Source organism: Coregonus clupeaformis, chromosome 35 (assembly GCF_020615455.1).
Source record: "Coregonus clupeaformis isolate EN_2021a chromosome 35, ASM2061545v1, whole genome shotgun sequence".
Lineage (NCBI taxonomy): Eukaryota > Metazoa > Chordata > Actinopteri > Salmoniformes > Salmonidae > Coregonus > Coregonus clupeaformis.
The window spans coordinates 38,717,396-38,738,669 of NC_059226.1; the positions used below are offsets into that span (position 1 = coordinate 38,717,396).

The following is a 21,274-nucleotide window of genomic DNA, read 5'->3' on the forward strand; positions in this document are numbered from 1 at the left end:
GCAGGAGTTCATATTCTATAAAGAGGAACAGCAGTAGGACATTTGAGCTCCTGCCCAAGTCAAGCACGGGTCTTGATAGTTAATGTTAGTTAGTGCTGGGTTGGAGCAAGAGCTCTTCAGGACTGGAGTTGGTGACCAGTGATTTAAGGGATGTTTGTCTGATCTGGTGTTCACTTCTCTCCCTCCCCCAGTTTGCATGTTTAAAACAAAGGGTGTAAAAAATATTTTTTCAGAAACGTTGATAACCCAACAATGAACAGTGGTGTGAGAGGGAGGTGTGTAATTCTTGTGAATTTGTCCCCTAAATGAAATAAAAAAACTACCTGGAGCTTTGAGGAGTCATTATTTGGTTTTAAACTACTAATAAAAAGTTCAAACTGACAAGATGGTCTTTATGTGAAAGCAGCTTTATTTTAAACAGAAACACATTTACTGGATTACAAATTCCGCTGTAGAAACATGTCCCCCCCCCCCAAGACAGTGAAGAAAGTAACAGACATTAAAATACTCACATATGGTGCCGAACAGTAGATTTCAGACACACAGACAAAAGTATAATTGCCATATATTTAGGTTTCATTATGTTAAGCCAAAAGGCTAGCTCCTGGCTAGTGGAATGGACAGCAAAATAACCATAGAAACGCTTTGGTGATGAACCCAAACAGACACGTAGAAACCTCTAGCATCAGTAAGCCCCTCGCTAGCTACAGACGTTAGCGGTGAGTTTTTCGTGCCTGCGGCCTTTGAGACGGGCCTTGTCGCTGTCCCTTGTGGGTCTGGTTCTGGTCTGGTTGGGCCTGGGTGGTACGGGACACGGCGGACACCCCGTCTACGAACTTGGTCTTGAACAGAACGTTGGCGTTGGTGAACATGCCATCCTTCAGAGACACCACCACAAACTGCAGAGTGAGGGGAAACGGCTTTAGGTGAGACAAAGACATTTATGAAATGTAGCCATTATAAAGTGGGTTCTATTAGGATACTTTATATGGCAGGTGTGTGTGGGACAGGTGTGTGTGTAGGACAGGTGTGTGTGGGACAGGTGTGTGTGTGTTACCTGGGAGTGTGTGAAGTGTGTTCTCAGCATCTGTCCTATATTCTGCGTGTGAGAGAGGTCCAGAGCAGCATCCACCTCATCCAATATGTAGATAGGAGCTGGTTTAAACAGCAGCATGGCCAGGATCAGAGACAGGGCTACCAGAGACCTGCAACATACACACCCAGTGAATGCGTTCGGCCACTGAGGATCCTTCTGTTCATCTACTGAGTCCACTTCAACAGAATCAAATCAAAGCTGGTGTTAATGATCACTAGCCAATCAATAGAGCCGTCTGATCAATCATCTGACCTTGGACACCTTTTGGCTGCGTTTACACAGGCAGCCCTGTTCTGATTTCTTTCCCACTAATTGGTCAATTTGGCCAATCAAATCAGATCTTTTCACATCAGCTCTTTTTCAGAGTTGATCTGGGTAAACACAGCCTTTAGTAGCACAAATCACACACAATACTAATGCGGGTGTCAATACATAATCAATAACCAATAAGTGAATGATTAAATCCAGCTCCCCGTACCGCTGTCCTCCGCTGAGTTCAGTGAGGTTCTCCTTCCATGTGTTTCCCAGAGCCACCTTGAACTCCAGGCCCTCAAGGGCCCCACAGCCTTCAGGGGGGGCCAGGCGGGCATCAGCCCCCGGCAGCAGGGTGGAGAAGATACTACCAAAGTCTTTATTCACCTGGAGACAGAGGGAGAGAGAGGAGAGAGAGAAAGGGAGAGGAGACAGAGGAGTGTAATGGAGGTGGTTTGATGAGTCACTTTGTCAGAGACCTGAAGACTTAGCTCCTGTTAGCTCCTAGAAATAATGTCTAGGCTTTGGCTCAGAGGGCTAACGCAGTCTTGTGATAAAAGCAGAAAGACAGCATTTTTACCACAACTTTTTACTGATTTCACATAACATGGTCCTGTATCGTTAGACATTTTTCAATCACACACATTACAGACAGAGACAGACCTTCTGCCAGACAGACAGACCTTCTGCCAGACAGACAGAGACAGACCTTCTGCCAGACAGACAGAGACAGACCTTCTACCAGATACACACATTAGAGACAGACCTTCAGACACACATTACAGAGACAGACCTTCTGACAGACAGACAGAGACAGACCTTCAGACACACATTACAGAGACAGACCTTCTGCCAGACAGACAGAGACAGACCTTCTGCCAGACAGACAGAGACAGACCTTCTACCAGATAGACACACATTAGAGACAGACCTTCAGACACACATTACAGAGACAGACCTTCTGCCAGACAGACAGAGACAGACCTTCAGACACACATTACAGAGACAGACCTTCTGCCAGACAGACAGAGACAGACCTTCTGCCAGACAGACAGAGACAGACCTTCTGCCAGACAGACAGAGACAGACCTTCTGCCAGACAGACAGAGACAGACCTTCTGCCAGACAGACAGACATACCTTCTGCCAGACAGACAGAGACAGACCTTCTGCCAGACAGACAGACAGACCTTCTGCCAGACAGACAGAGACAGACCTTCTGCCAGACAGACAGAGACAGACCTTCTGCCAGACAGACAGACCTTCTGCCAGACAGACAGAGACAGACCTTCAGACACACATTACAGAGACAGACCTTCTGCCAGACAGACAGAGACAGACCTTCTGCCAGACAGACAGAGACAGACCTTCTGCCAGACAGACAGAGACAGACCTTCTGCCAGACAGACAGACAGACCTTCTGCCAGACAGACAGACAGACCTTCTGCCAGACAGACAGACAGACCTTCTGCCAGACAGACAGAGACAGACCTTCTGCCAGACAGACAGAGACAGACCTTCTACCAGATAGACACACATTAGAGACAGACCTTCAGACACACATTACAGAGACAGACCTTCTGACAGACAGACAGACAGACCTTCTGCCAGACAGACAGACAGACCTTCAGACACACATTACAGAGACAGACCTTCTGCCAGACAGACAGACAGACCTTCTGCCAGACAGACAGAGACAGACCTTCTGCCAGACAGACAGAGACAGACCTTCTGCCAGACAGACAGACCTTCTGCCAGACAGACAGAGACAGACCTTCTGCCAGACAGACAGACAGACCTTCTGCCAGACAGACAGAGACAGACCTTCTGCCAGACAGACAGAGACAGACCTTCTGCCAGACAGACAGAGACAGACCTTCTACCAGATAGACACACATTAGAGACAGACCTTCTGCCAGACAGACAGAGACAGACCTTCAGACACACATTACAGAGACAGACCTTCTGCCAGACAGACAGAGACAGACCTTCAGACACACATTACAGAGACAGACCTTCTGCCAGACAGACAGAGACAGACCTTCTGCCAGACAGACCTTCTGCCAGACAGACAGAGACAGACCTTCTGCCAGACAGACAGAGACAGACAGACCTTCTGCCAGGCGATGTTGAGGGCCTCCTTCTTCTTCTGGTCCAGCTCCTCTATTGTCTGGAGGATCTTCGACTTGTCATTCTCCACGATCCTCTTCTTCTTCATCAGGTCATTATACTGATGGATGGAAGGGGGAGTTAGGTCAAAATAGGGTCAAGGGTCACGTTCTCAACTCTCCTCCAATCATATCAAAAGGGTGCTACCATTACCTATTGAAATCTGACAGAACCTCAAGAAGAGCCCAAGAGGGGAAGGAGGGGTCAAAATAGATTTGATCCAAGATCCAAAAGGTAACACACACACACACACACACACACTCACCCTCTCCTCCACCCTCTCTCTCTCCCTCCCTCCCTCTACTCACCCTCTCCTCAGCTTGACTCAACATGTTCATGGCTCTCTTGTTGACAGATCTCTCCTCCACCCTCTCTCTCTCCCTCCCTCCCTCTACTCACCTCTCTCTCTCCCTCCCTCCTCTACTCACCCTCTCCTCAGCTTGACCAACATGTTCATGGCTCTCTTGTTGACAGATCTCTCCTCCACCCTCTCTCTCTCCCTCCCTCCCTCTACTCACCCTCTCCTCAGCTTGACTCAACATGTTCATGGCTCTCTTGTTGACAGATCTCTCCTCCACCCTCTCTCTCTCTCTCTCCCTCCCTCCCTCTACTCACCCTCTCCTCAGCTTGACTCAACATGTTCATGGCTCTCTTGTTGACAGATCTCTCCTCCACCCTCTCTCTCTCCCTCCCTCCCTCTACTCACCCTCTCCTCAGCTTGACTCAACATGTTCATGGCTCTCTTGTTGACAGATCTCTCCTCCACCCTCTCTCTCCCTCCCTCCCTCCCTCCCTCCCTCTACTCACCCTCTCCTCAGCTTGACTCAGCATGTTCATGGCTCTCTTGTTGACAGATCTCTCCTCCACCCTCTCTCTCTCTCTCCCTCCCTCCCTCTACTCACCCTCTCCTCAGCTTGACTCAACATGTTCATGGCTCTCTTGTTGACAGATCTCTCCTCCACCCTCTCTCCCTCCCTCCCTCCCTCTACTCACCCTCTCCTCAGCTTGACTCAGCATGTTCATGGCTCTCTTGTTGACAGATCTCTCCTCCACCCTCTCTCTCTCTCTCCCTCCCTCCCTCTACTCACCCTCTCCTCAGCTTGACTCAGCATGTTCATGGCTCTCTTGTTGACAGATCTCTCCAGTCTGGTCTTGGACTCTTCCAGCTTCCTCAGCCTCTGGCCCGCCTCTTTAGGGTTGTTCACCTTGAAGTCGTATCCCGTGTTGGGCTGGCCGAACAGGCCTCTCTCCTGACTGATCCACTCATGTTCCTCTAACATACGAGACACCTGGAGAGAGGGAGGGATGGGTGGAGAGAGAGGAGACAGGGATAGATAGAGAGAGAGAGAAAGAAAGAGAGGGGTGGAGAGAGAGGAGACAGGGATAGATAGAGAGAGAGAGAAAGAAAGAGAGGGATGGAGAGAGAGGGATGGAGATAAAGAGAGAGGGATGGAGATAAAGAGAGAGGGATGGAGAGAGAGATGTTAGTCTGGCTAGCAGAACATGCCTCTCTCTCTCTCTCTCTCATGTTCCCCTAACAGAAGGAAGAAGCTCACTCAGAAGACTAGATCCCATTTCATGCTCTGATTTAGTGATCTATTCTGAAGAGACATTAAGAGAGAAACAGACAGAGAGAATGTGAACAAAATAAAGAGATGAGAAAGAAGAGTTGATCAGTAAAATGTACCTTGGCAGCAGCGTCCTGACTGTCTTTACGGTGTTTACTGATGTTGTGTTCCAACTCTTTAATCTTCAGCTGAGACTCATTTGTTTTCTCTCTCATATGGTTGGCTTCTGTACTCTTACCCTGGAATACACACACACACACACACACACACACACACGCTTTGTTGGCATGGAACATGAAATGATATTGTCAAAGTAGCTCATAAGAGTTGGTAGAAATGAGATATTTTTAGAAAATGATCTGATCCTAGATTAGAGGCTACAATAATCTCTCATGGCCAGATGCACATAACGACTGGTATCGTGGCGTCTCTAGGGCCCTAGAACATTTTCTCCATTTTGTTTTTCCAAGTTTCATTTTTTCTTCTTCTTCATGTTTTCACTCTCAAAATCACACTTTTAAGTCCACAACAATGTTTAAAACCACACCAGGAGACTACTTGAGGTCTGGGGAAAAAATCTTTAAAAATGTTGGGTGTAGGATACCGTTTAATTCAGTTGTAGATACTATGGATGTAACAATTAGCCGATACCCATCGGTCCTGCGATTCAAATGTTTAAGATACAGTAGAGTGCATTGGTCCGCAGGACCCCAAACCGATCCATATGTAGCACGCACCGGTCAGAAAATCCATTCAAAACGTTAAGAATGGTTCAAACATTTTTTTTTGCACAAATGACTTTCTATCTTCTGAAAACACCTCTCATCTTTTGTGACAACCGATGCGTCCTCTCCTTCAGTGTCGGACTGAGCATGAATCGGCGCTGACAGTCATTGATCTACAAGTCATTTTCATGCCGAACAACAAGATCAATCGCTTGGCACGCTGAACGAGCGGTAAAGGCATATTCTCTTGCACTTCTGCTCGCACTTTCAGCATCCAAATGCTTGTAAAATGGCACAATATTAGGCTTCATTAGGTGAGTGACAACTAGGACTGATCCCATTTAGTCGACCGGCTGATTGTTTGGTCAATAGGCTGTTGGTTGACAGAGATGTATTTAGTTTAGCAGTCGCAAATGTATTTAAAAACGATTATGGGGCACAAGACACCTGTCTGATTGGCTCCTGTCTGAGTGGACTGATCCATTGTGGAGGCCGTGGGGACACCTGTCTGATTGGCTCCTGTCTGAGTGGACTGATCCATTGTGGAGGCCGTGGGGACACCTGTCTGATTGGCTCCTGTCTGAGTGGACTGATCCATTGTGGAGGCCGTGGGGACACCTGTCTGATTGGCTCCTGTCTGAGTGGACTGATCCATTGTGGAGGCCGTGGGGATGGCACAGTCCATCACTCTAAGACATGTGCTACTGAAATAGTATATGGTAATATTATTTTATAACAAATGCACTTTCTCCTGCGTTGTAATAGTGGTCGTTGTCTGCGGTTCTGAAACTATCTTTAGTGTGCCATGGAGTTGGTGCCTTTTCCTATGTTTCTATGTGCATAATGAGTCCACTAACAAGGAACTTTATTCAGGTACAGACTTTTCATCACTGATCATTTGGACAAATCACGACTTTGCAGGGTGCTCCCACTTTTGAACTTGGGAAGCAGAGGGGACATCTGGTCTATCATCTTGGGAAGGAGAGGGGACATCTGGTCTATTAACTTGGAGGAGAGGGGACATCTGGTCTATTAACTTGAAGGAGAGGGGACATCTGGTCTATCAACTTGGGAAGGAGAGGGGACATCTGGTCTATTAACTTGGGAGGAGAGGGGACATCTGGTCTATCAACTTGGGAAGGAGAGGGGACATCTGGTCTATTAACTTGAAGGAGAGGGGACATCTGATCTATTAACTTGGAGGAGAGGGGACATCTGGTCTATCAACTTGAAGGAGAGGGGACATCTGGTCTATCAACTTGAAGGAGAGGGGACATCTGGTCTATTAACTTGGAGGAGAGGGGACATCTGGTCTATCAACTTGAAGGAGAGGGGACATCTGGTCTATTAACTTGGAGGAGAGGGGACATCTGATCTATTAACTTGGGAAGGAGAGGGGACATCTGGTCTATCAACTTGGGAAGGAGAGGGGACATCTGGTCTATTAACTTGGAGGAGAGGGGACATCTGGTCTATTAACTTGGAGGAGAGGGGACATCTGGTCTAACTTGAAGGAGAGGGGACATCTGGTCTATTAACTTGGGAAGGAGAGGGGACATCTGGTCTATTAACTTGAAGGAGAGGGGACATCTGGTCTATTAACTTGGGAAGGAGAGGGGACATCTGGTCTATCAACTTGGGAAGGAGAGGGGACATCTGGTCTATTAACTTGAAGGAGAGGGGACATCTGGTCTATTAACTTGGGAAGGAGAGGGGACATCTGGTCTATTAACTTGGGAAGGAGAGGGGACATCTGGTCTATTAACTTGAAGGAGAGGGGACATCTGGTCTATCAACTTGGGAAGCAGAGGGGACATCTGTCCATCAACTTGCAGAGAGTTTAGGGGTAATGAGCAACATGGTAATAACACCATCAGTACTATTGATAATAATGTAGTCAAACATACCTTGATCTCTTTGTCCTGAGCTACGATCACCTCTTTCTGTCTAGTCAACTCCTCCTGGGCTTTACGCACCGACTCCTGGAGAGAGGAGGGGAGGAGGAGAAAGGAGGGAGGGAGATTGAGGAAGGAGAGAGAGAATGAAGGGGGGAGGAGGGGAGAGAGGGATTACACCAACACTCGGGTCAGGCTATCGATTACGTCAAACACTCGGGCCAGGCTATCGATTACGTCAAACACTCGGGCCAGGCTATCGATTACGTCAAACACTCGGGCCAGGCTATTGATTACGTCAAACACTCGGGTCAGGCTATTGATTACGTCAAACACTCGGGTCAGGCTATTGATTACGTCAAACACTTCGGGTCAGGTTATTGATTACGTCAAACACTTCGGGTCAGGCTATTGATTACGTCAAACACTCGGGTCAGGTTATTGATTACGTCAAACACTCGGGTCAGGCTATTGATTACGTCAAACACTCGGGTCAGGCTATTGATTACGTCAAACACTCGGGTCAGGCTATTGATTCGTCAAACACTCGGGTCAGTTATTGATTACGTCAAACACTCGGGTCAGGCTATTGATTACGCCAAACACTGGGTCAGGCTATTGATTACGTCAAACACTCGGGTCAGGCTATTGATTACGTCAAACACTGGGCCAGGCTATTGATTACGTCAAACACTCGGGTCAGGCTATTGATTACGTCAAACACTCGGGTCAGGCTATTGATTACGTCAAACACTCGGGCCAGGCTATTGATTACGTCAAACACTCGGGTCAGGCTATTGATTACGTCAAACACTCGGGCCAGGCTATTGATTACATCAAACACTCGGGTCAGGTTATTGATTAAGTCAAACACTCGGGCCAGGCTATTGATTACATCAAACACTCGGGTCAGGTTATTGATTACGTCAAGGACATTTCTCAGTAATTTTACCATGATCTATATGTAACACTACCTTGTTCTGTGCCACTGTGGTAGACATGTTGTCTATCTGTTCCTGGATAGACTTCATGGCTTCATCTACTGCCAGTATCTGTTGTTCATAGCCAGCCTGCTCTCTCTTCAACTCCTCCAACTCTAGGACCAGGGACTCAGCCTCCTATATACACACACACACACACACACACACACACACGAGGGTCTTTAACGTTCATGTCAATCTAAAGTGCAGCCCATACTCTTGTTTGTACACTGGGATAACGTAACCGGGTTATTGCTGGGATAATGTAACCAGGTTATTGCTGGGATAATGTAACGAGGTTATTGTGCTGGTGTCTTTGGTTTTGGGGGCCAGTTGGCACAGAATTCAAAATGTGTTTATGTATGCGTGAGAGAGTGAACGTCTGACTCCACCTGTTGTCTCTCCTTGAGTTTCTTACTGAACGCATCAGCCTTGGTTTTAGCGGAGTTTAGTTTCTGTTGAGCAGCTTTCAGTTCCTTCTCTCTCTCTGCCTCCGCATTTTTCATCTTATTCTCCAACACCTGGTGGTCAAGTCAAGGTTTAACAACATGGAAAAGGAGGGAGAGAGAGGAGGGAGGGAGGGGGGGAGAGAGAGGAGGGAGAGGAGGGAGAGAGAGGAGGTCCATTCTTCATCTTATTCTCCAACACCTGGTGGTCAAGTCAAGGTTTAACAACACAATATCAACAAAGCCTGGATAGTGGGAGACCATCCAGATGAGACCATCCATATGAGACCATCCATATGAGACCATCCATATGGTAAGTCGCTCTGGATAAGAGCGTCTGCTAAATGACTAAAATGTAAAATGATATGTAAAAAAAGAATCTATTCACGGATGACTAAAAGTCGCTTTATATGGGCGCCAGGTAGCCTAGTGCTTCAGAGCATTGGACAAGTAACCGAAAGGACGCCGGTTCAAATACCCGAGCCGACAAGGTAAAACAAATCTGTCGATGTGCCCTTGAGCAAAGGTACTTAACCCGAATTAAACCCTGTAAAAATAAAAAGTGTCTGCTAAATGACATGTATTATCCCAGGGTAGGGTTGAACAATTCTGGTAGCTTTTCCAAAATGCCCTGCTTTTCCAGAAATCCTGGTTGGAGGGAGGATTTCCAGATATTACCCATGACGTTAAAGTCACGACGTGATCCTGAATGAAGACCCCGGGTAGGTCCAGATATTACCCATGACGTGATCCTGAATGAAGACCCCGGGTAGGTCCAGATAGGACCCATGGGGATAATAAGTCATGACGTGATCCTGAATGAAGACCCCGGGTAGGTCCAGATATTACCCATGACGTGATCCTGAATGAAGACCCCGGGTAGGTCCAGATAGGACCCATGGGGATAATAAGTCATGATGTGATCCTGAATGAAGACCCCGGGTAGGTCCAGATATGACCCATGACGTGATCCTGAATGAAGACCCCGGGTAGGTCCAGATATGACCCATGGGGATAATAAGTCATGATGTGATCCTGAATGAAGACCCCGGGTAGGTCCAGATATGACCCATGGGGATAATAAGTCATGATGTGATCCTGAATGAAGACCCCGGGTAGGTCCAGATATGACCCATGACGTGATCCTGAATGAAGACCCCGGGTAGGTCCAGATATGACCCATGGGGATAATAAGTCATGATGTGATCCTGAATGAAGACCCCGGGTAGGTCCAGATATGACCCATGGGGATAATAAGTCATGATGTGATCCTGAATGAAGACCCCGGGTAGGTCCAGATATGACCCATGACGTGATCCTGAATGAAGACCCCGGGTAGGTCCAGATATGACCCATGGGGATAATAAGTCATGATGTGATCCTGAATGAAGACCCCGGGTAGGTCCAGATATGACCCATGGGGATAATAAGTCATGATGTGATCCTGAATGAAGACCCCGGGTAGGTCCAGATATGACCCATGGGGATAATAAGTCATGATGTGATCTTACCTTGTACTTCTCCTCTGCCTTCTTCTGGACCTCCTTACTGCTGCACAGGGTCTCCTCACACTCCTCTGAGACACACACACACACAGAGACACACACACACACACAGAGACACACACACACACAGAGACACACACACACACAGAGACACACACACACACAGAGACACACACACACACAGAGACACACACACAGAGACACACAGAGACACACAGAGACACACAGACAGACAGACAGACAGACAGACAGACAGACAGACAGACAGACAGACAGACACAGACACACAGACACACACACACACACACACACACACACACACACACACACACAGACAGACACACAGACAGACACACAGACAGACACACACACACACACACACAGTTTTTATGCGAGTAAAGTCATACCGTATTTTTTAAAAATCACGACAGCTGTGATGGAAACAGGAAGTTTCGGTACAGTTTTCTAAATGCCGACAGATCATTTGTTCGTATCGACATGGTGGGATCTTTTTGTGTTGGTAAAATTAATTATGCAAGAAATGGAGTTGGAAACGCATGTGTGTGCAAATATTGATACAGGCTAATAAATAAACATAATAACCATCATATCAAACTAAACATGGAGTCACACTATGACATGGTGTGTGCTCCCTTCCACTACGACTCGGGAAAGCATGCAGTTCATTAGACTACAGATTAAATAAATTATGATGAACGTCACAGGGTGGTGAAAGTGAAAGGTGATGAGCTTGATGCTCCTTTCCAATGTCTATAGAGCAGGGTTCTTCAATTCCGGTCCTGGAGGGCCGAAACACCTCTGTTTTTCCATCCTCTCCTTCTAATCAGGGGCTAATTAAGACCTGGGACACCAGGTGAGTGCAATTAACTACCAGGTAGAAATAAAAAAACAAGTGTTTCGGCCCTCCAGGACCGGAATTGAAGAACCCTGATCTAGCGTTGAACAAAGTACAATGTTTCAAAGTGCACTGAAAACAAACATTTAAGTTGCCAAGTTATCATATTTCCTGCCCACTAAACACGTGGAATGTGCAAAACAATACATTGTTTAAATCATTTAAAACATGCGGTGGGAAAACCACCTGTCGATGTCCATGACAAGAAGGTGATGAGAATTGAAAGTAAATAGTTCCAAACTCTTTGGTTCAAGGCCTGTCCCATCTTAGGAAATCTGTTGCTCTATGAAAATGTTGTACGTGGACTCACCGATGGTCCTGCGCAGCATCTCCAGCTCCTTAGGAAACATGTTGCTCTATGAAAATGTTGTACGTGGACTCACCGATGGTCCTGCGCAGCATCTCCAGCTCCTCCTGTTGCTTATGGAAGGAGCTCTGTTGGAGTTTAGCCTGGAGGATATCTAACTCTTCTGTCTTCATGTCTAACTGTTGCTTTAACATACGATACCTAGAGAGAGAGAGAGGGGGGGAGAGGAGGGGGAGAGAGGGGGGAGAGGAGGAGGAGGGGGAGAGAGAGAGAGGGAGAGAGGAGGGGGATAGGAGGGAGGAGAGAGAGAGAGAGAGGAGGGAGGGGAGAAGGAAGGGGGGGAGAGAGGGAGAGGGGGAGAAGGAAGGGGGAGAAGGAAGGGGGGGAGAGAGAAGGGAGAGGGGGGGAGAGGAGGGGAGAGAGAGGGGGAGAGAGGAGGAGGGGGAGAGGGGGGAGAGAGAGAGAGAGAGAGGGAGAGAGGAGGGGGGAAGGAGGGAGGGAGAGAGAGAGAGAGAGGAGGGAGAGGGGGAGAGAGAAGGAAGGGGGGAGAGAAGGGAGAGGGGGGGAGAGGGAGAGAGAGAGGAATATATAGAGAAATGAATACATATTGAGTTAGCTGAACTCCCAAAGCTGCGTAGTAAATGTTTCAGGGCCCACCTCTCAGCGGTCCCCTTCAGACCAGACAGTTCTTTGTCCAGATTCTGTAGCTCCGTCTCTGTGGCCGACAGACTGTCCTGAACCTCTCTCAGCTCCTGGAGACTGGACAACACTGAGGCTGACTGGGAACGGGCTCCTACAGGGAGACAGACAATAAACCAGACATTAGAGGAGGAAAGGAGGGAGACACACAACCTTAAGACTGGACAACACAGAGACAGACTGACTCCTAGAGAGAGAGAGAGACACACAACCTTAAGACTGGACAACACAGAGACAGACTGACTCCTAGAGAGAGAGAGACACACAACCTTAAGACTGGACAACACAGAGACAGACTGACTCCTAGAGAGAGAGAGAGACACACAACCTTAAGACTGGACAACACAGAGACAGCCTGACTCCTAGAGAGAGAGAGAGACACACAACCTTAAGACTGGACAACACAGAGACAGACTGACTCCTAGAGAGAGAGAGAGACACACAACCTTAAGACTGGACAACACAGAGACAGACTGACTCCTAGAGGGAGAGAGAGACACACAACCTTAAGACTGGACAACACAGAGACAGACTGACTCCTAGAGAGAGAGAGACACACAACCTTAAGAATGGACAACACAGAGACAGCCTGACTCCTAGAGAGAGAGAGACACACAACCTTAAGACTGGACAACACAGAGACAGACTGACTCCTAGAGGGAGAGAGAGACACACAACCTTAAGACTGGACAACACAGAGACAGACTGACTCCTAGAGAGAGAGAGAGACACACAACCTTAAGACTGGACAACACAGAGACAGACTGACTCCTAGAGAGAGAGAGAGACACACAACCTTAAGACTGGACAACACAGAGACAGACTGACTCCTAGAGAGAGAGACACACAACCTTAAGACTGGACAACACAGAGACAGACTGACTCCTAGAGGGAGAGAGACACAACCTTAAGACTGGACAACACAGAGACAGACTGACTCCTAGAGAGAGAGACACACAACCTTAAGACTGGACAACACAGAGACAGACTGACTCCTAGAGAGAGAGAGAGCACACAACCTTAAGACTGGACAACACAGAGACAGCCTGACTCCTAGAGGGAGAGAGACACACACAACCTTAAGACTGGACAACACAGAGACAGACTGACTCCTAGAGAGAGAGAGAGAGCACACAACCTTAAGACTGGACAACACAGAGACAGACTGACTCCTAGAGAGAGAGAGAGACACACAACCTTAAGACTGGACAACACAGAGACAGCCTGACTCCTAGAGAGAGAGAGACACACAACCTTAAGACTGGACAACACAGAGACAGACTGACTCCTAGAGAGAGAGAGACACACAACCTTAAGACTGGACAACACAGAGACAGACTGACTCCTAGAGGGAGAGAGACACACAACCTTAAGACTGGACAACACAGAGACAGACTGACACCTAGAGAGAGAGACACACAACCTTAAGACTGGACAACACAGAGACAGCCTGACTCCTAGAGAGAGAGAGAGACACAACCTTAAGACTGGACAACACAGAGACAGACTGACTCCTAAGAGGGAGAGAGACACACAACCTTAAGACTGGACAACACAGAGACAGACTGACTCCTAGAGAGAGAGAGACACACAACCTTAAGACTGGACAACACAGAGACAGACTGACTCCTAGAGGGAGAGAGAGACAACCTTAAGACTGGACAACACAGAGACAGACTGACTCCTAGAGGGAGAGAGACACACAACCTTAAGACTGGACAACACAGAGACAGACTGACTCCTAGAGAGAGAGAGAGACACACAACCTTAAGACTGGACAACACAGAGACAGACTGACTCCTAGAGGGAGAGAGACACAACCTTAAGACTGGACAACACAGAGACAGACTGACTCCTAGAGGGAGAGAGACACACAACCTTAAGACTGGACAACACAGAGACAGACTGACTCCTAGAGAGAGAGAGACACAACCTTAAGACTGGACAACACAGAGACAGACTGACTCCTAGAGGGAGAGAGAGACACACAACCATAAGACTGGACAACACAGAGACAGACTGACTCCTAGAGAGAGAGACACACAACCTTAAGACTGGACAACACAGAGACAGCCTGACTCCTAGAGAGAGAGAGAGACACACAACCTTAAGACTGGACAACACAGAGACAGACTGACTCCTAGAGGGAGAGAGACACACAACCTTAAGACTGGACAACACAGAGACAGACTGACTCCTAGAGAGAGAGAGAGACACACAACCTTAAGACTGGACAACACAGAGACAGACTGACTCCTAGAGAGAGAGAGACGAGCGGAGAGGCGGTGAGAGGGGTGAAGAGGAGAGGAGAGGGGTGAAGAGGAGAGGAGTGAAGAGGAGAGGAGAGGGGTGAAGAGGAGAGGAGTGAAGAGGAGAGGGGTGAAGAGGAGAGGGGTGAAGAGGAGAGGAGAGGGGTGAAGAGGAGAGGGGTGAAGAGGAGGGGAGAGAAAATAAATGAAGCAGCAGCGACGGTCATCATCATCATCATCATCATCATCATCTAAGAGGTGTTTCAGTCCGTGTGCCTCACCTCCACTCAGTGTCCCCTGAGGATCGAAGACGTCTCCCCCCAGAGTAACAGTCTTGGTCATGACTCGCTTGTCGAAGGCCACTCGCTTGGCGTTGTCCAAAGTGTCACATACCAACGTCGAACCAAACACATACTCCATGGCCTTCCTCAGGTCCGCCTCATAGCCAACCAGAGACAGAGCTGTATGGACGTTGTTCTCCCCTACCTGGAGATGGAGGGAGAGAGGGAGGGGGGGCTCGTAACCAACCAAAGTTGGTATTGAGAAAGTCTGGCAGAGATCTTGTGGAGTGTGGGAGGGTGTAAGGTGTGTGTGGGTGGGTGTAAGGTGTGGGTGTGTGGGTGGGTGTGTGGGTGGGTGGGTGTAAGGTGTGGGTGGGTGGGTGTAAGGTGTGTGTGGGTGGGTGTAAGGTGTGGGTGTGGGTGGGTGGGGGGTGTGAGGTGTGTGTGGGAGGGTGTAAGGTGTGGGTGGGTGGGTGGGAGGGTGTAAGGTGTGGGTGGGTGGGTGTAAGGTGTGTGTGTGGGTGGGTGCGTGGGTGTAAGGTGTGTGTGTGGGTGGGAGGGTGTATGTCTGTCTGTACTCAGTGTATGTTATATCTCACCAGACTCTTGGCTGTGTTGACCACACTGTCATTAAGGGTCCTGGCAGAGATCTTGTTGAGAGGGATGATGGTGTATCTACGCTTCAGCTCTCCTTTCTCTAACAACTTCTTACCTGTCACCTAGAGACACACACAGAGAGAGAGAGAGACAGAGAGAGACACAGAGAGAGAGGGACATACACAGAGAGAGAGAGACAGAGAGAGACACAGAGAGAGAGGGACATACACAGAGAGAGAGAGACAGAGAGAGAGACACAGAGAGACAGACACACAGAGAGAGAGAGAGACACACAGAGAGAGAGAGAGAGAGAGAGAGACACACAGAGAGAGAGAGACACACAGAGAGAGAGAGAGAGAGAGAGAGACACACAGAGAGAGAGAGACAGACAGACACAGAGAGAGAGAGAGAGAGAGAGAGTTATGGGAGCTAAGCCCCTCCTCCTTTCACATTCCAGTACAGAACCAGGAACTACAGCTCCTGGACAGAACTATTGTCATGACGACCGTAGCAAACACAATCTTCTTCTCTTCCAGTGAAAGCATCTCACGGTTAGCCTTAATATACTCAAGTGTTCTGCAGTGAATGGATGTCAGACCTGTTGGACACTAACCTCAGTGTCCACCACTACATTGTAGAGTTTGCCCCCAGCCACCACCTCTAGTCCAGTAGAGTAGGACACATCACTGACTGTTATCAGGTTAGCTAGGAGTCCCTTTACTCTGCTACGGTCCCAGCCACGCTCTGGGTCCCTATGGGGGAAGGGAGAGATACAGAGAGAGAGAGAGACCGAGGAGAGAGAGAGAGAGAGAGAGAGACAGAGGAGAGAGAGAGACAGACAGAGAGAGGAGAGAGAGAGAGAGAGACAGAGGAGAGAGACAGAGAGACAGAGGAGAGAGAGAGAGACAGAGAGAGAGAGACAGGAGAGAGAGAGACAGAGAGAGAGAGAGAGACAGAGACAGAGGAGAGAGACAGAGAGACAGAGAGAGAGAGAGAGAGAGACAGAGGAGAGAGAGAGAGAGAGAGACAGAGAGAGAGAGAGAGAGAGGAGAGAGAGAGAGAGAGAGAGAGAGAGAGAGAGAGAGAGAGAGAGAGAGAGAGAGAGATAGAAAGACAGAGAAGGAAAGAGACAGAGATACACAGAGAGAGAGAAACATACAAATTAAATACCTGTACTTATCTTTTCCTACTAGCTCGGTGCTGATAACTACTTTAGAGGAAACATGTACTTACTATGACTGAGATATGGGGTTGTCTCACCTAGCTATCTGAAGATGAATGCCCTAACTGAGATATGGGGTTGTCCCACCTAGCTATCTGAAGATGAATGCACTAACTGAGATATGTGGTGGTCCCACCTAGCTATCTGAAGATGAATGCACTAACTGAGATATGTGGTTGTCTCACCTAGCTATCTGAAGATGAATGCACTGACAGATATGTGGTTGTCCCACCTAGCTATCTGAAGATGAATGCACTGACAGATATGTGGTTGTCTCACCTAGCTATCTGAAGATGAATGCACTGACAGATATGTGGTTGTCTCACCTAGCTATCTGAAGATGAATGCACTGACAGATATGTGGTTGTCCCACCTAGCTATCTGAAGATGAATGCACTAACTGAGATATGTGGTTGTCCCACCTAGCTATCTGAAGATGAATGCACTAACTGAGATATGTGGTTGTCCCACCTAGCTATCTGAAGATGAATGCACTAACTGAGATATGTGGTTGTCCCACCTAGCTATCTGAAGATGAATGCACTAACTGAGATATGTGGTTGTCCCACCTAGCTATCTGAAGATGAATGCCCTAACTGAGATATGTGGTTGTCCCACCTAGCTATCTGAAGATGAATGCACTAACTGTACGTCTCTCTGGATAAGAGTGTCTGCTAAATGACCTAACATGTTATTGACCCCTGGGTGACCCCCACACGGCGTACTTGTAGTCGAAGCGTAGGTTAGGGAAGCGGGCCATCAGACTCTCGTAGGTATTTCTGAGGGTGGTGACCTCACGGTTCAGCTGTCTCTTCCTGTCCAGAAGACTCTCCTCCTTCCCATCTGATAAACAACGCATCAGACGTCAGCACAAGCCTCAACGTTTTATAATCAACACAAGCCTCAACATTTGAATCCCTAATTATTGTTGTAAAGCGTCCAGCAGGTACAACTCCAATTAAAACAAAAAAACATCTGATATGGTCCCATCTTGACAGTTTCCTTTGTGAAAGTATCAGCAAACTGTTACTCTTTCATCTCTCATTTGGGTATTGCTCCCCCCTCCTCCCTCCTCTACCTTGGTACTGTAGTTTCCCCATATCAGCCTCTAGTTTCTCCCTCCTCCTCTACCTTGGTACTGTAGTTTCCCCATATCAGCCTCTAGTTTCTCCCTCCTCCTCTACCTTGGTACTGTAGTTTCCCCATATCAGCCTCTAGTTTCTCCCTCCTCCTCTACCTTGGTACTGTAGTTTCCCCATATCAGCCTCTAGTTTCTCCCTCCTCCTCCTCCTCCTCTACCTTGGTACTGTAGTTTCCCCATATCAGCCTCTAGTTTCTCCCTCCTCCTCCTCTACCTTGGTACTGTAGTTTCCCCATATCAGCCTCTAGTTTCTCCCCCTCCTCCTCTACCTTGGTACTGTAGTTTCCCCATATCAGCCTCTAGTTTCTCCCTCCTCCTCCTCCTCTACCTTGGTACTGTAGTTTCCCCATATCAGCCTCTAGTTTCTCCCTCCTCCTCCTCTACCTTGGTACTGTAGTTTCCCCATATCAGCCTCTAGTTTCTCCCTCCTCCTCTACCTTGGTACTGTAGTTTCCCCATATCAGCCTCTAGTTTCTCCCTCCTCCTCCTCTACCTTGGTACTGTAGTTTCCCCATATCAGCCTCTAGTTTCTCCCTCCTCCTCCTCTACCTTGGTACTGTAGTTTCCCCATATCAGCCTCTAGTTTCTCCTCCTCCTCTACCTTGGTACTGTAGTTTCCCCCATATCAGCCTCTAGTTTCTCCTCCTCCTCTACCTTGGTACTGTAGTTTCCCCATATCAGCCTCTAGTTTCTCCCTCCTCCTCTACCTTGGTACTGTAGTTTCCCCATATCAGCCTCTAGTTTCTCTCCTCCTCCTCTACCTTGGTACTGTAGTTTCCCCATATCAGCCTCTAGTTTCTCCCTCCTCCTCCTCTACCTTGGTACTGTAGTTTCCCCATATCAGCCTCTAGTTTCTCCCCTCCTCCTCTACCTTGGTACTGTAGTTTCCCCATATCAGCCTCTAGTTTCTCCCTCCTCCTCTACCTTGGTACTGTAGTTTCCCCATATCAGCCTCTAGTTTCTCCCTCCTCCTCTACCTTGGTACTGTAGTTTCCCCATATCAGCCTCTAGTTTCTCCCTCCTCCTCCTCTACCTTGGTACTGTAGTTTCCCCATATCAGCCTCTAGTTTCTCCCTCCTCCTCCTCTACCTTGGTACTGTAGTTTCCCCATATCAGCCTCTAGTTTCTCCCCTCCTCTACCTTGGTACTGTAGTTTCCCCATATCAGCCTCTAGTTTCTCCCCCCTCTACCTTGGTACTGTAGTTTCCCCATATCAGCCTCTAGTTTCTCCCTCCTCCTCTACCTTGGTACTGTAGTTTCCCCATATCAGCCTCTAGTTTCTCCCTCCTCCTCCTCTACCTTGGTACTGTAGTTTCCCCATATCAGCCTCTAGTTTCTCCCTCCTCCTCTACCTTGGTACTGTAGTTTCCCCATATCAGCCTCTAGTTTCTCCCCTCCTCCTCTACCTTGGTACTGTAGTTTCCCCATATCAGCCTCTAGTTTCTCCCTCCTCCCCTCTACCTTGGTACTGTAGTTTCCCCATATCAGCCTCTAGTTTCTCCCTCCTCCCCCTCTACCTTGGTACTGTAGTTTCCCCATATCAGCCTCTAGTTTCTCCCTCCTCTACCTTGGTACTGTAGTTTCCCCATATCAGCCTCTAGTTTCTCCTCCTCCTCCTCTACCTTGGTACTGTAGTTTCCCCATATCAGCCTCTAGTTTCTCCCTCCTCCTCTACCTTGGTACTGTAGTTTCCCCATATCAGCCTCTAGTTTCTCCCCCCTCTACCTTGGTACTGTAGTTTCCCCATATCAGCCTCTAGTTTCTCCCTCCTCTACCTTGGTACTGTAGTTTCCCCATATCAGCCTCTAGTTTCTCCTCCTCCTCCTCTACCTTGGTACTGTAGTTTCCCCATATCAGCCTCTAGTTTCTCCCTCCTCTACCTTGGTACTGTAGTTTCCCCATATCAGCCTCTAGTTTCTCCCTCCTCCCCCTCTACCTTGGTACTGTAGTTTCCCCATATCAGCCTCTAGTTTCTCCCTCCTCCTCCTCTACCTTGGTACTGTAGTTTCCCCATATCAGCCTCTAGTTTCTCCCTCCTCTACCTTGGTACTGTAGTTTCCCCATATCAGCCTCTAGTTTTCTCCCCTCCTCTACCTTGGTACTGTAGTTTCCCCATATCAGCCTCTAGTTTCTCCCTCCTCTACCTTGGTACTGTAGTTTCCCCATATCAGCCTCTAGTTTCTCCCTCCTCCTCCTCTACCTTGGTACTGTAGTTTCCCCATATCAGCCTCTAGTTTCTCCCTCCTCTACCTTGGTACTGTAGTTTCCCCATATCAGCCTCTAGTTTCTCCCTCCTCTACCTTGGTACTGTAGTTTCCCCATATCAGCCTCTAGTTTCTCCTTGTTCTTCTTGACGGTGTTGAAGGCCTCCTGGTCTTTCTGGTAACCAGAGTCCATCTTCTTCACCTCTGTCTGCTTGGCCTTCAGCTCCTGCTGGGCATGTTTCAGCTTCATCTGGGCCTGAGGAGAACAACCAACAGAAAGAGAGTCAAGTCTTACAGATACTCATCCAACACAGCAGGAAACACTTTTATTGAGGCCATCCTCCTCAATTCAGTTTACATTCTTTGAAGGTCGTAGGTCAGAGGTCACCTGTTGGGCCTGTGTCAGCTTTACTCAGATCGTTCTTACAAATCAATCAATTCTCTGTTTCAAATATGTTTTATTACAAATCAATCATTCGCTCACCTGTTTGGCCTCAGTGTCAGCTTTACTCATGTCGTTCTTGCAGGTCATCATCTGTCCAGCGAGCGTGGCCTCTTCTCCGTCCTCATTGGTGGACAGCCCTGCGGACACAGCCTTGAAGTGACACTGTGCGGCCTCTAGGGCGGCGCTATCCTTCTGACCTTCCTCCTGTAGGGCAGACAGCTTCTCTGCTGCCTTAGATACCTCTCCTTCCTTAACCACTAGCATCTTCTTATCCTGGGGGGGAAACACAGACAGACAGAGAGCGAGAGAGACCGAGAGATTATCTATTTAACTTATTTTGGCCATGTAAACATATGTTTCCCTGCCAATAAAGGCATTAAATTGAATTGAATTGAGAGAGAGAAAAGGGGAAAGTGGTTGTAGTTGTAACAACCTATTATCTTCATATTTCAGACTGTCTGCTTTTCTCCATCTCTCCCTCTCTCCACCCCTACACCCTCTCACCACCCCATACACCTCTCACCAACCTCTCTCCACCCCCTACACCCTCTCTCCACCCCTACACCCTCTCGCCACCC

At 48.2% G+C, this 21,274-nt stretch overlaps 1 protein-coding gene across 1 annotated transcript in view; it reads right to left on the minus strand.

The window, feature by feature from the left end:
- Positions 1 to 388: 388 nt before the first annotated feature.
- LOC121551707 (structural maintenance of chromosomes protein 2-like) overlaps positions 389 to 21,274 on the minus strand; it is a 29,637-nt gene continuing 8,751 nt past the window's right edge. Inside the window, exons 10-27 of the mRNA XM_045211082.1 lie at positions 20,736 to 20,969; positions 20,348 to 20,507; positions 17,632 to 17,749; positions 16,298 to 16,436; positions 15,687 to 15,806; positions 15,088 to 15,292; positions 12,516 to 12,651; positions 11,935 to 12,059; positions 10,642 to 10,706; positions 9,077 to 9,205; positions 8,679 to 8,822; positions 7,717 to 7,791; positions 5,204 to 5,323; positions 4,605 to 4,805; positions 3,461 to 3,577; positions 1,575 to 1,735; positions 1,058 to 1,205; positions 389 to 899 (exon numbers count right to left, since the gene is read on the minus strand). Coding sequence (XP_045067017.1) covers positions 714 to 899; positions 1,058 to 1,205; positions 1,575 to 1,735; positions 3,461 to 3,577; positions 4,605 to 4,805; positions 5,204 to 5,323; positions 7,717 to 7,791; positions 8,679 to 8,822; positions 9,077 to 9,205; positions 10,642 to 10,706; positions 11,935 to 12,059; positions 12,516 to 12,651; positions 15,088 to 15,292; positions 15,687 to 15,806; positions 16,298 to 16,436; positions 17,632 to 17,749; positions 20,348 to 20,507; positions 20,736 to 20,969 — 2,583 coding nt within the window. The 3' untranslated portion in view covers positions 389 to 713. The remainder of the gene's footprint in view (positions 900 to 1,057; positions 1,206 to 1,574; positions 1,736 to 3,460; positions 3,578 to 4,604; positions 4,806 to 5,203; positions 5,324 to 7,716; positions 7,792 to 8,678; positions 8,823 to 9,076; positions 9,206 to 10,641; positions 10,707 to 11,934; positions 12,060 to 12,515; positions 12,652 to 15,087; positions 15,293 to 15,686; positions 15,807 to 16,297; positions 16,437 to 17,631; positions 17,750 to 20,347; positions 20,508 to 20,735; positions 20,970 to 21,274) is intronic.